The 13,720-nt window shown below is 39.4% G+C and overlaps 1 protein-coding gene across 9 annotated transcripts in view; it reads right to left on the bottom strand.

Moving 5' to 3' along the window:
- elavl4 (ELAV like neuron-specific RNA binding protein 4) overlaps window positions 1-13,720 on the bottom strand; it is an 88,641-nt gene that overhangs the window by 60,363 nt on the left and 14,558 nt on the right. Inside the window, exon 1 of one of the 9 annotated variants that reach the window (XM_008407870.2) lies at window positions 10,610-10,898. The exons of 7 other annotated variants lie outside the window; for them this stretch is intronic. In XM_008407870.2, the coding sequence (XP_008406092.1) occupies window positions 10,610-10,633 (24 nt within the window). In that variant the 5' untranslated portion in view covers window positions 10,634-10,898. Of the gene's footprint in view, window positions 1-10,609; window positions 10,899-13,720 lie in introns of those variants that run through there. One more of the 9 variants, XM_008407868.2, reaches the window with a different exon arrangement.

Below are 13,720 nucleotides of genomic sequence, written 5' to 3' on the forward strand. Positions count from 1 at the left end.
GGCTGGAAGTGGTGATATTGTATTTGTTGAAACAGTTATTTTTATTTAATTTTTTTTTTTTTTTTAAAAAGCTCCAAACAGCCTGAAGGTACACGATAAAAACAATACCTACAGCACAGCTCTACTTCTTTAGAGTACGGCAGGAGCACATATCTGGCTGCTTAGCAGAAACAGAGCTCTACCTAATCTAATCACTGCTCCACCATCAGACACATCCTGATTGTGTGTCTGTTGGTGAGTGTGTGTGTGTGCGTGTGTGTGCGTGTGCGCGTGTGTGCCTGCCCTGCAGCGAAGGCATAGAGCTGCAGCACATAGACATTAGCTGACCATTGTACTCAAGAATTCATTTCACAGCCTTGGGTATTGTGTAAGTGTCTGTTCGTCTGTGCAGCAGTGTGTCGGTATAATCTGCTTATTGGTTTCCCCCTGAACCGGAGCTTAAATAATCTAATAGCTGCAAGGGAAAGAGGACAGCCGTCCGTCATCTGTCTTAATGACTTAAAAGTTTGATGGAGGCAATGAATAACTCAAAACTACATGTAGCTGCAGAGAAAGCAAATGCTTTACCAACAGCGCAACAAGCCGAACGTTTTAACTCCCTTCCTATTTCAAATCACTTGGAAGTAATGTTCTTCTTTCAATTGACGTGATGGTGCATCAGATATTCTAATCATAGTCGGCTTGAACTAACGAGTAGGTTTGAAAACTATAGGATTGCAGCACTGTAAAACTGAAAGCAGTGTCTCAGATTTTATGATTTTATTTTAGCAAATAGGGTGACTGAGAGTCTCCAATGCAGATCATCGGCGTAAATTATGCTTCATGACAGAGGCCGTCTCAAAAGAATAAAAGCTATTTTGTACTTTATATTTTACTGGTGAAAGTCTTGCTCTCTCTTACTGTCTTTCAGCGTGAAACAATCCTAGAAAAGTCTCAGTATGTCATAGAAAATACAGCTTTCTTTTGAATAGCTTCTCTGCACTTAAACAGCTCGCTAATGTTGAAAATAAATTATTTTGAGTATTCATTTCTGAGCAACAGTGGGGTGTTCGTTGCATTATTAACTCAAACCCTAGTAATTGATACAAAGTTTGCGTCTTGAAGACACAAATGCAATGTTGTTTATTTAATTAATATTTTATTAACCAAATGAACAATATACTAATATATACAACATTTTATTGAAACAAAGTAGTCTGATTTTTGTATAAACGAGATGTGTAAAATCATTTCAGATCTGAAACAAAAAGTCTTTTGCGTGTTGCACTTATTTGAATGAAATAAACAAAAACTTTTGGTTTGATTATTTTTACATTTCTTATTCTATCAAAAAAAAAAATTCTTTGCAACAAGAATGTCATATAGCTCAGTCTGTCTAAAAACACATTTTCTATTAAGCCAAGCTTAAAAAAATTGTAATCCAAGACTTATTTTCAGCAATATTACCTGGACTTTTGTTATCCTTTTAATAAAGAATTTAAAACTAAAGCAAAAAACGTAAACAAGGTTGATGAAAACAAATGCTTTTGATTGATGTTTAGCACTTTAATAAGTCAGATACGTTTTCAGATGATCATTTCCTTCAAAAGTGTGCCTGCATTCAACGCCTGCGGTGAAAGAAAGGTCCCCTTAAAAGCTGCCTTTCCCAGGTTCCTACAGATTCCACTTATAGTTCAACTTTCACATTTCTGATTGTAAGAGCTTCACATTAAGTCACATCAAGTTTGAGTTCTCACAGAAAAACAGATTCTGCGACAACAGGAAGAGAGTGAGAAACAAAAGCCTACAAAAGATGAAGGAAGTGCGCAGCTAACAGCCGAGGCCTGTGGCAGATCAGCTAAACCATTAAGAGTGCATGTATTCAAATGAGCAGATAAATCCCCCCTGCTGCTGTATAGTGCAGAGTAATTGAAAATGCCCACAGGAGGCAATCTCTGCTCATATACTGTGGCGTATGCCATGGTGACAACACAGAAAGGTGGTGGCTGATTGCTATAAAAAAAGAAGAAAAAAAAAAGTTGTACAACAGTGTGCGAGTCTGACAGCGAAAGCAAGAGAGCCTTGAGACACGGCACGTTTCTCTCTATTTTTCTCATTTTCTCCATGTCTTTTTGTCCTCCACCCCAAATATCAATTTAACAGGTGCTGATCATGCCTGCTGGTGACGTTTATCTGAGGCGATAAGCGCAGGATGTCACTTTTCCTGAATTTCCATCTTCATTTCCATGTGGAGGACGAGACGCAACCCTCACAACTGGAAGTGGATATGAACTGATTGTTAATATTCCACATTCCTCTCAGAATTGACTCCGCAACAATAAATATTCTCTGTTGTCTGATAACCACTCAAACAACCCGTGATCGTGGACTGTATTAGAGAGGCGGAGGCTTTTTGATGCAGTAGAGTTTTCATTTTAAATTGAGTCAACTCCAGGATTATGATCTTTATGCTGGTCGGACCCGTCTTCATGAGTCATCGACCATAGTTTGACCTTTCATATCACTCCTACTGCTGTCACAGTCATAAACCTCTGCCATGATTTTAAATAGAAGGTATTATAATTGTATTAAACCGAGAAGTTTGTTGGTGATAGGAAATCTGACAAGCATAGCCCAGCATATAATAAAACAGTGGAAAAGGAATATCATTTTGTAAAAAATAAAAAATAATCTGCATATTTTTTTCACAGATCAGTTTTTTTTTTTTTTTTGCATGTTTCCAAATTTTGACAATTTAACTTTGGAGTGAAGCTCCAGACCCTTAAAAATTTAAGGCCTCTTTATCATCACCCTAATCTTTAGTTCCTTCCACAGATTGTTAATCTTATATCCAGTCAAAAGAAACATGTTGTCAAAAGTTAAAGACAGTTTTAAATTTAAATCTGCTACGGCTATGGATAACTTTGAATTTAACTGTAGATGACGTTGAAAGTAGGCTGCACAGTGGCACAGTTGGTAGAGCTGTTGCCTTGCAGCAAGATGGTTCTGGGTTCGATTCCCGGCCCAGGTCTTTCTGCATGGAGTTTGCATGTTCTCCCTGTGCATGCGTGGGTTTTCTCCGGGTACTCCAGTTTCCTCCCACATGACTGTCAGGTTAATTGGCCTCTTCAAATTGCCCCTAGGTGTGAGTGTGTGTGTGCATGGTTGTTTGTCCTGTGTGTCTCTGTGTTGCCCTGTGACAGACTGGCGACCTGTCCAGGGTGACCCCACCTCTCGCCCGGAATGTTAGCTGGAGATAGGCACCAGCAACCCTCCCGACCCCACTGAGGGACAAGGGTGTAAAGAAAATGGATGGATGGATGTTGAAAGTGTGAAGAACTTTCTAAAACACTCTACCATCACAAAAAAATGTGTAACTAACCCAATACACGAAAATACATTTTAAAATATATTTTTTTCCAAAAAATAAGACTGTTTACCCATCCGAACATTAAGCATCTACAGGTGCACTGAGGTTTGATTGACAGCTATATATAACTCTCAACTTTAAGTTAAGGTATGAATACATACTGTCTGATCCGTGGATCTCTAACTATGACCTCATATGCTCGATGATTAATTTCATGTAAAAAAATCAAATAAAATTAGGATGACCTTCACAGAAACTGACTATAGCAACAAATGATACTACATCATTCCTTTAAACTGAAAAAAAAAATAAAATCTGATATTTTATTTACCTGAAAAACTAACAACCATCTTGATCTTCTCATTCCTCTCTCCTGTGATCATATTTCAGGATACAGAGCAGCTCCTGTAGGGTCTGGCTTTGTTGTGACAATAAGCTAAATTATCTGATCCTAAATGAGAGAAAACCTGAGTTCATCAGTCTGAGAGCTCATCAGAAACTTTTTTGATATCATAATGTTAGAACTTTTTCTCTCATTTTGAAACGATCTGAAAGCAGGCAAGATCATCACAACTGAGATTTTCCTAAGTCATGCTCTTTTTGACACGTAGGCTCTGTATTACCATCGGTAAAATAAGACTGAATTTCTGACAAGCAGTTCCCTAAATCATGATGCAAATCTGACTGGCAACCTGCCACAGGTATTTCGCAAACCTTCTCCCCACTCCACACAAATCTGCGTACATGTTTTTCACACCACACCCCCTGCTCACATTATTTATAATTATTAAATTACTATGTACTGCAAGTTTACATTATTTACAATGTTTGACTCAGGACACTGGATCCACTTGCTGGTCTTACTGTAAATATTGATCTATGCCCTTGACTTGTAACATCTTACTCTGGAGCGATGCAGTGTACCTACATTTATTTTTACATCACTGTAACGCCACAGACACACTTGCGATAACGTAGTTATGTGTGTTAGTGTCATTTACACTTTTCATCAGTATTTGGTATGTGTGCCAAACACAGCAGGATCTTTGACGTTACATCGTCCACGCTCTCCAGTGCTGGTCTGGTCTTAAAAGGGCGGTGCCCACAAGTTGGGAACCACGGCGTTAAAGAAGCAGTGATCACAGCTGATGCGCTAAAAAATGCAAGAATAAAAACTTTTCAAATGAATAAATCCCATCATTTTTTCATTTTTACTTGAAGCTAAACCTAGTGGCATCTAGATGAACTACATGCTTTCTTCAATTATCTCCAACATTGAAGTTGCGCAAGAATCGAATGTCTAAATTCACAAACTTTTTAAAATCACCCACGAAAAAATGTCTACATCTTGACAGCTTCTATGTAAAAATGTTTTGGAGTTCATTTTTAAATATAAAATACTAAAGTTCACCATGAAATAAGGAAGGAAAGAAGAAGAGCAACGAGGGAAAGGCAAAAGAAGAAAGGCTGCAGGGAGGAAAGGAAGGAAGGGGAAACGGAAGACAGGAAAGATGGACTAATACAAAATTTTTTCCAAACTCATGTTTTCTTTTTCCATAATTATCCAGACACGGAAATGCAGTATCCTGGTGAATGTGCTTGGATAAGATGGTTTAGGTCTATTTTTTTTTCTACACACCAACTACTGATACTACATAGAAGACAAAACACTGCAAGCTTTCTTTGTAGGCCCAGATGTGTCTACCAACCAGAATGCTGCCATTTTGTAGCATGTTCAGTTGCATGCCGAATCTATAATTTATCCAGCTACCGAAACGCATGAATGTTTAATACGTCAGAGGCGGCAGGGGCCTGTCAAATGCATGACCTTGAAACGTCCTTTAAAACATCACAAGGCAGCAGCGCCGGGGCCAGTTAAGCTGCCAACGCCAAACAGGGAACACAACACGGTGGAGCTCTGACTCGTACTTGTACACACAATTCCTGTCTGTCTGCTCATCCTCTGCGCTGCTTCCTTGCCCCCCCCTCCCCACGTTTTCTCTTTTTTTTTTTCAGGGATGCAAAATGCAGATGAGAGGAGTCAGCCGTTTGTGCACAGTCTCGGGAGAAACTGCCAGTCAAATCCGAACATCTGTATGAATACCAAAATGCGCAGGGTACAGTCGAGGATGCTAGAAAGAGAGCGGGAAGGAGGAGGGGGAGACGGAGGAGATGAGTGGATTGAGAAGAGTGAGAGGAAAAGTAGATAGGAAAGCCAGTGTTCCTCTTCCTTTATGTGTTTTTGACTGAACAAAGAGATACAGACACATTCCTTCCCCCAGTATTTTCCATCAGGATATTTATTCTAAAAAGCAGCACTGCACAACAAGGGCTCGGTCCTGTGTTTGCTAGTGGGCTGAGGCGCTAACACTCCCCAGCTGATTATGTGTCTGTCTGTAGCAGTTTGAGCTGCTGCCAAAGGAATTAGGTCTAGTATTTGTGAATGCTGCTCCCCTCGCAGCAGAATGCCTCGCCGTGCCTCTCAGATTTCGAGCATTTTTAAAAGAGAGCGAGGAAGAGAGAGAGAGAAGAAGAAAAAAACATTTTAAATAAATGAAGAAAATCACTGTGGAAGCCTATTAAATTTTTAACGTAACCATTTTGTGAGTCTTCATGTGTGTTTAGGGTTCACACAAAAGGAATATTTAAAAACCAAAGCGTGCTAATTGGGACAGGAGATTTTTTTTTTTTCTCTCTTCAGCAACGTCTTATTCAAACAGGCTTTGGGCTCATTAACTGCTTCCATCCAGCTTTTGTTTGAAGGAAAGTGGAAAAGACATTTGAAGATAAATAATATTTTGCAATATCTACACTGACACTGTGGTGCTAAAACGCTGATAGGCATTATGTGCTCATAAAATTAACTAAAGCTTGCTCAAACTTTGAGCGCAGAGATGAAATAACCTCAGTAGATCGGTCAAATTTTTGAAAATGCAATTTGCTATCGTAGTTGAATTTTTAAACACAAATCACACGTATTACTAATGGGATACGCCATTCAAGATTAACATGTATTTTCAGTAAAAATAAAAAAAAATAATTATCCAGCTTTTTATCGTGGCATTTATTTAATCATCAAATGAACTGACAAACTAGTTTAAACATTAATGTACATTAGATGTCGATGACTGTGCATCAGTGTGGGACAAACATGATCACGGACACATTTACTTTGATCTTTCTTAGGATTTTAAAAGCCACCAAAGGAGATGCAGCATTTCCATTCATCCTTGCATAACTTTATCGTCCATATTAGACATAATCCAACTAAATGACACAGGAGTTATCGTTGCCGCTATCTATAATCCGCTGTAAAGCTCTGCACAGTTAGTCGTCATTGGTAACATACCGCAGACAGACTACTGCCCACATGTGTCGGCTCCAATGAGTCCTTCAAACAAAGTCACTGTCCTACACATCCAGCTACAGATACAGTATTTATAACAACCACACCAATAACACAAAGGCACAAACTCACCCAATGTGACCATTTAAGCCCATTTAAAAGTCTGTGCTCTTAACTCAAAGTAGAAGACTTCTCGGAGCGGGTGTTTACCACTTGTCCTTGTCTGAGATGCACTTAGTGAAAGTCAGGAAGACAACTATTCTGCATGTTGATGAAACATTATCTTTGCTGCTCTCTGTGTGTTGTGCATTAAGTCGAATCGACAAAGTTGATTTTGACAAGAAACGTCCACCCTTAAATACTAGCCACTTTTCATCTCTGCTGGTTTTTGTGAATTACAATTGAAGTCGGCCAAACACCATTCTACGATTTCCCCGGCACAGATAATAAACCCTGCAGCAGTCTGAGTGGAGAGGCTTAGAGTTAAGTAAGGAGTTTCTCATCTTGAAATTAGTGTAGGAACGCAGAGCGCTTGGCTACATGGATTGCAAGTTAGATTTATTATCATCACCAGATTTGACATGTCGTTGAGGGAGATTTGCTGCTTTAACCGTCTTAAGACATGACATTTTCAAACCAAAATGTAAAAATTAAAAGAACTAATAAAAAGGGATTTTCAATTTACAGACTGATTAGAGAAAACTTGTGCTATAATCCTTTTTGTTATTGTTCACTTAGTGGCGGTGCCCTGGGTTTATGTAGATCTCACCTGGGGCCTTTCTTTGTTTTTGTGCATTAAATTAAAAGTAGGAAAAGCACCTCCTGACCTGCACTGATCAAAGATGATCATGGAATAATTAGCCAATGTGAATTTCTGGCTGCTTAACTGGTAGATAACCAAAATTAAATAAATAAAATAAAATAAAACAATACATCAATCACTTCTTTATGGTGTCTCAAATCACCTTCATTGCTCCTAAAATCAATACTCACCTTTGAAACAACACAAATGTCTACTGCTATCTGGTATTTTTTTTTATGTGGGGTAACATTTAAATCTCTCAACAGCACACAGTTTGTGGGCAGCAGCTAATAAATTCCTAACACACCCCATCTTATTAGTTCTGATATGTAACCTTGGAGCACATGATGTTATGCCTGAGGGTAGTATAGTCAAAGCACACTTGTGTGTACAATTAAATAAATATATAAATAAATATTACACAAACTCCCACTACTGAGTCCTATCAGTCTTCCTGATGCACATTCATTAAAGCATTTAAGACCAATGAACATTTCCTATTTTTTATCATCTCTTCCACTCTTGATCCACATCCTGTTTTAACTCTTATTTCTGTCAAACACTGCACACTCTCACTGATGTAATCTTTAGATACAGCCTACACATTACATACAGTGTTCTTACATCAGTCTTATGTTCCTTTGCATGCTGACATAAGGCTGGAAGGCCTCAATGTTTCATAACCAAGTCAGCCCGAAAGGAATTGCCTTCATTTCGGTTAGCATTTCGATGGCATTTCACTAACAGTAGCATGTGCACAAATATTATTCATTGGACAGTAAAAGTCAGCCACCCATCATGAAAACAAATGGACGCACACGCGATTCCAAACAATACTATTGAGTGCATTCAGAGAGAGACGAGGTTTTCTATTACAGGTCAAAAACACAGAAAGATAAATGGTTGCTGGTTTTTATTAGTGAACCTGTCACTTGGCGGCCAGGATGGAATGGATAGATAGATGTGACAATGAGTCTGAGGATGGTGAGCGAAGCTGATAACTAAACCAGAAAGTCCTCATGCTGGCAGTAGACGTGGGCTGGTTACCAGTACCAAGGTTTTAAAAAGCCACTAAAATTTTTCAACAAATTGTTTAAAGCTTTTTTTTTACTGAGAGGCTGGAGAAGGTGCTGCACAGATCAGTTTTCTCTACATGAACTGAGCACAGAGTAATGCGGCATTGCCCCTCCTGCACTTATTGCTGCACACTTCTGGCCAGCAGGTTTAAAAAAACGGCTACTGCACTTCTCCTTCCTGCTGGGAAACATGACAGGGTGTATTACTAAGGAGGTGACACCCATCACTCTTACTAGGCCTGCACAATATAACAAACCACTCAATTGCTGGAATATTGTTCACTGTTGTGATGATGTTATCAACTGTGGCTAGCAAATGTTTTTCTCTCTCTCCGATATTTGACAATCGCAATGTTAAACTCCTCTGCACGAGTTTTAGTGTCCCACGATAATTTACACCAGGTGAGCATCAAGGGTAGAAAAAATGTGTAAAAAAAATTTTAACTGAGATTGCAGAGTGAATGCACAGAACCTCGAATATTATATTCAATCCAGCGGCGGCTCTTGAATGAATACTGTCCTGGACGAGCCACTTTACACCAAAGAATGCAATAAGAGATTTGTTTATCTAACTTCAGAAAACAAACCACTATTTTTCTTTTTAAGGTTTTACAATCCCAAACTGTATGTGGTATGACAATGCATTAAGGTTTAAATGCAATTTAAAGTTGTCTTGATGTCTAGAGGAGAGGATATTTTTGTGTTTTCACAAAAACAAAACATTTAACACATCTCAAACAGTGATGTAAAGAATATGTTGAACTGTAGATTAAAAAAACAAAACAGTGATTTGGCCACTTATTGTAGTCCTGATTTGGACACTAGATGCTGATACCAACTTTAGTTTGAAAACCAGCAGTCTGTTACAGCCATGTGTTGAATGATTGGACATAACAGTGACGAAAACTATTTTAGAGCACTGTTGCTAATCCTCCCTATCTTATTCACTACCAGACCTTTGTGAATGCAATATTGTTGCAACAATGGCAGTGATTTGATGTGTTGTGCAGTACCAACTCTTCTAAAGGTAATGATGGCTAGCACAAGAGACAACCCAACTGATAAACAGCTTGTTTGTACACCCAGTGTTACTATGCAGATAGTGGGACAGTAAAAGTTAGAATACTCTAAACAAGACGCACATTTACTTCAGAATGAAACGCTGACAAACTTTGTCAGTATGCCTTCATTGCTAAATGTTATGTTTTAAAATCAAAATGTTACAGATTACATTATTCTAACTAAACTAATGAATGTGTTATAATATCTTAGAAGCCATATAAGATATACTCATGATTTTTAGTAAAAAAAACAAAACAAAAGAAAAACATGGTATTTTACTAACTGTTATCCTACCAGCCCAAGCCTACTGCACAGTAGTCATGCGAGCATGTTAACGTATTACTAAAAAAACATAAAACTTGAAGGCAGTTAGTGGATGTTCAAAATTCCTGCGTATCTATTCGGTATTCCTTCCTCTGCATAGGCAAACAAACTCCTACTGTGTGCATATTGCCTTGCTTTGCAGCATCTCTACTCATGCAACTTACATGCAATACTTTGGATGCACTTTCTCCTACATGTTTAAATCCACCCAGTTTTTTCTTTTTAAACAAATGTACAGTCCACCTTGCTGCAGGGAAAAATCCTTCTTGCTGCAGAGTTGTACAAAGGCAGCAAAGCGGGGGGGAGTGGGAGACACTTACAGTCACAGTCTTAATATAAAATGGGTGCTATCTTCTTGTGAAACACATCCCTTCCCTTCTTTTTGTTTCTCCAGTTTCCCCATTCCTCTACACGCACCCACACAACTCCTATCATCAAAATTTTCTGCCTCCAGAATTTTGAGACTAACCCCCTGCTGCAATCTTCTTCGCTGCAAGAACCTCACACGCTGCATATGAAATAGTTGAACTGTGGCACTCCGTTGGCTGTGTATAAAACACAAGTACTATAGACGCTTGACAATACACGTATAAGTATAACCTGCTCTAGCTGAAGAGAAATGCTCAAAATGAATTGGCAGCATTCCTTACCATCTTAAACCCATTCCACTCCATTTGGGAGATGCCAGCCGTTGTCTCACAGTCCCCTCTCTCCTCAGTTACACCAACGCCTCAGAAAGGAAACCCCCCCTTCCTACACTGTTTAACTCTCTCCCTGTCTTCTCTGAGACTGCCTCTTTATTTTTTTCACCTCCTATTCTTCCTCTTCTTATCCTGAATCTTAGCTCACGGTGGAAGACTTCGCAGCTGAGCTGTGAGGAGCAGACATCGCCTTCATCCGCAGATGCTGTGAGGAGAATGATGAGTCTGGAGGAGAGCGCTGAGCTGCAGCAAGGCGCGCTCTCTCTCTCTCTCTCTCTCTCCCCAGCCCTCCTTGCCCCCACTCCCCTCCCTCACTACAACCTCCCGCCCAGTCGCCTGCTCAGCTGGACGGTCAGAGCCCGCCCTCTTCACTCCGGCAGCTCTCTCTGAAAGCCTGTAATTGGCTTGTGGCGTTGCCCGTCACCTACCCCTCCCTTCAGCATTAACACCTTCGCTCTCTGGCTGGCTCCGAGCCCTCATCGGCACACGCCAACCTCTGGCTGCTTTGGCAGAGAAAAGGCTCTCTGAATCCCAGCAAAGCAATCAATCGGAGCTGAAGTCTGTGCTTGAGTGAACCGAGCAGAGCAGAGCAGAGCGGAGTGATTGCAGCCTCAGGCGTTATGGTAATAGGATGCCTGTGCAGCACAGTGTATATAAATTAGCTATTACCGGGCACATGTTAAATCCTCTGTACATTACACTGCTGTAGTCACAAACCATATCTCTTCATTCTGCACTTCTTGTCTCTCAAAGACATAAAGACTTTGATCAAACAAACGGATTTTCGTTATTACAAAACAGGAAATTAAACTCTGTCTTCGTGTCAATTGTTTTAAGTTGCTCAGTAATAAAACAGCCCAAATAAATCTGAGATAAACATGATGCATGCATTGATAGGCTGATTGTTTCTAGTTTAGCTTTTTTTCACTTTAAAAAAAAGCAATGTGCATATCTGTCCAAGCAGCTTTAGTGACTCAATATACATATCCCCATTTCGTACCCACGCATTGCCATTTCATTCGGGACATATTTTCATAAATTATGCAAATAAATACAGGGGCGCCTCCAGAAAGTTTTCAAAGTGGCAGCCAGATGGGGGCCAGTTTTAATGTTTAGGTGAAACACCAAAATGAAACGCATTGCGCCATACAAATACGTGCTGGGGTAGGCTCTACAGGAAAAACTGTAGCTGTAATAAGGTGACTGGATGAAAATGTCTGTGTCCCCCACTCACCATGACTGTTATCATTCAGCCAGCTGGTTGTAGGGAGCAAGAAAAAAGGCCGTTCCCAGCCCACAAACTTAAAAAAAAAAAAAGCTAGTAAAAAACCGAGAGAGTGTTGGAGAAGATGAATGAAGTAAACTGAACAAAAGCGTGGGAGCAGATGTCCGTATAGCCCCGTCCTGTGATGTACAATAGTGAAAGAAATATGGAAGCGCTAACCAGAATCCACTTTTTCTCATGAAAGCTAATTAAGAAATGTCCAGCAAAGCTCTGTGATTGGCTCTGTGAGGAGGTGGGGATGCAGGGGTTGGTGCTCTGGGATGAGCTTGGAGGAGAATATGAGTAGGCAGTAGCGATGCATCATGTGAAGGGGAGCAGGTAAAACAAATTTTTATTTGTGTATGTGCAGAATAAGTTGTTTTATGCATAAAATAGGTAGGGTTTGGTCGTTTGGCTCCATGTCAATTTATTTATTTTTTTATCACAGAAGTTGTATGGATTTATGCTCACTGTTACTGTAACTCACGGGAAGCCTCTTCTTTCTTTTCACGAGTAATTCATTCTGATTCTTTGTAAACCAAACTCTAGGACCACTTCTGATTTGGCAGCTGACCTACTTTTCATTTTATTCCAATCCAGTTACTCTTTGAAAACTGTTCCTACTCCTATAAATAGAAAACCACGCTGACCTGTAAACGTTGTCTGTTCATTTAATTGAACTAATGCATTATGATAAAAAAAAAAACAATCTTGAAGCCATTTTTAAAGAAATCTTTCATAACTTGGGAACAAAGCTGCCTTTCACTGAAATCATCCACCTTCCCTTTATCCCATACAGACAGGAAGAGGGAGCTGTTATCTCCTTTTACACAGTTTTGTTCTTGGCTGAACCTTCAAATGTAGATTCGCTCACATGCATACACCCACAAGGTACTGAGACGTATATCGCTTTATGTCATTTACATTACCAAATCATGGGAATTAAATTACACACCGGTTTACAAACAGATGCATTTAACCTATAAAAGATATTGACAGGAACAGATACAGTCATTTGAGTTGCATACAGAATTATGCAGACATGGTATAAGTCACTAGCACCAAAGCAATAGTCAATCAGAACATTTGCCAATACTGCCTTGATTCTTAACTTTGAACAATAATTACAATCCATCTGTAGACCTACAAAAACGTTCAAAAGTCTGAGAATGTTTTGAAACTTGAGGAAGTGTTGAAATTTCAAATCACATGTAAAGGTTATTTGTGTCTTAAAAATAAAACTGAACTGCAGCGCCTTCCACAGTTACAAGCACCTCTCCTAGAGATGGGTGAAAAGCATTTAATGCAATATTTATTGATAGCAATATCTGTCGCTATTAAAGATTTTTACACATCTTCACTTGGGTGCAAATAAATATGGGGATTCCTGCAAACAATAACTTATAATTTAAAATTTAACTTAAAATCGTCAAATTGAACATTCATCATTGGCTGTAACCCTTCATTGTGATCTGTACGCCTATAGCACACACATTGCATGTGTATGTAGTCCACAATTAACATTTCATCATGTAGCCTACAAATGTAAGAAGTTGTATACTGAATTACTCAAATTAATTCAAAATGAGCAAACAAAAGCAAAAAGAGCTGGCAGAAAAAACTGGGCCTGACAAAAAGGCAGCTCCACAGTGTCTCTGCTTCCTCTCTGACCTTTCCACCTGACTGGTTAGCAGCAGCTAGCAAGCTAGCCTGGTGGAACCATGTCCCTCACATACTAATGAGAGTCTCTACTACGCCCTCAATTAGGGCAGAGTAGCACACACACACACACACAC

Source organism: Poecilia reticulata, linkage group LG4 (genome assembly GCF_000633615.1).
Source record: "Poecilia reticulata strain Guanapo linkage group LG4, Guppy_female_1.0+MT, whole genome shotgun sequence".
Taxonomy (NCBI): Eukaryota; Metazoa; Chordata; class Actinopteri; order Cyprinodontiformes; family Poeciliidae; genus Poecilia; species Poecilia reticulata.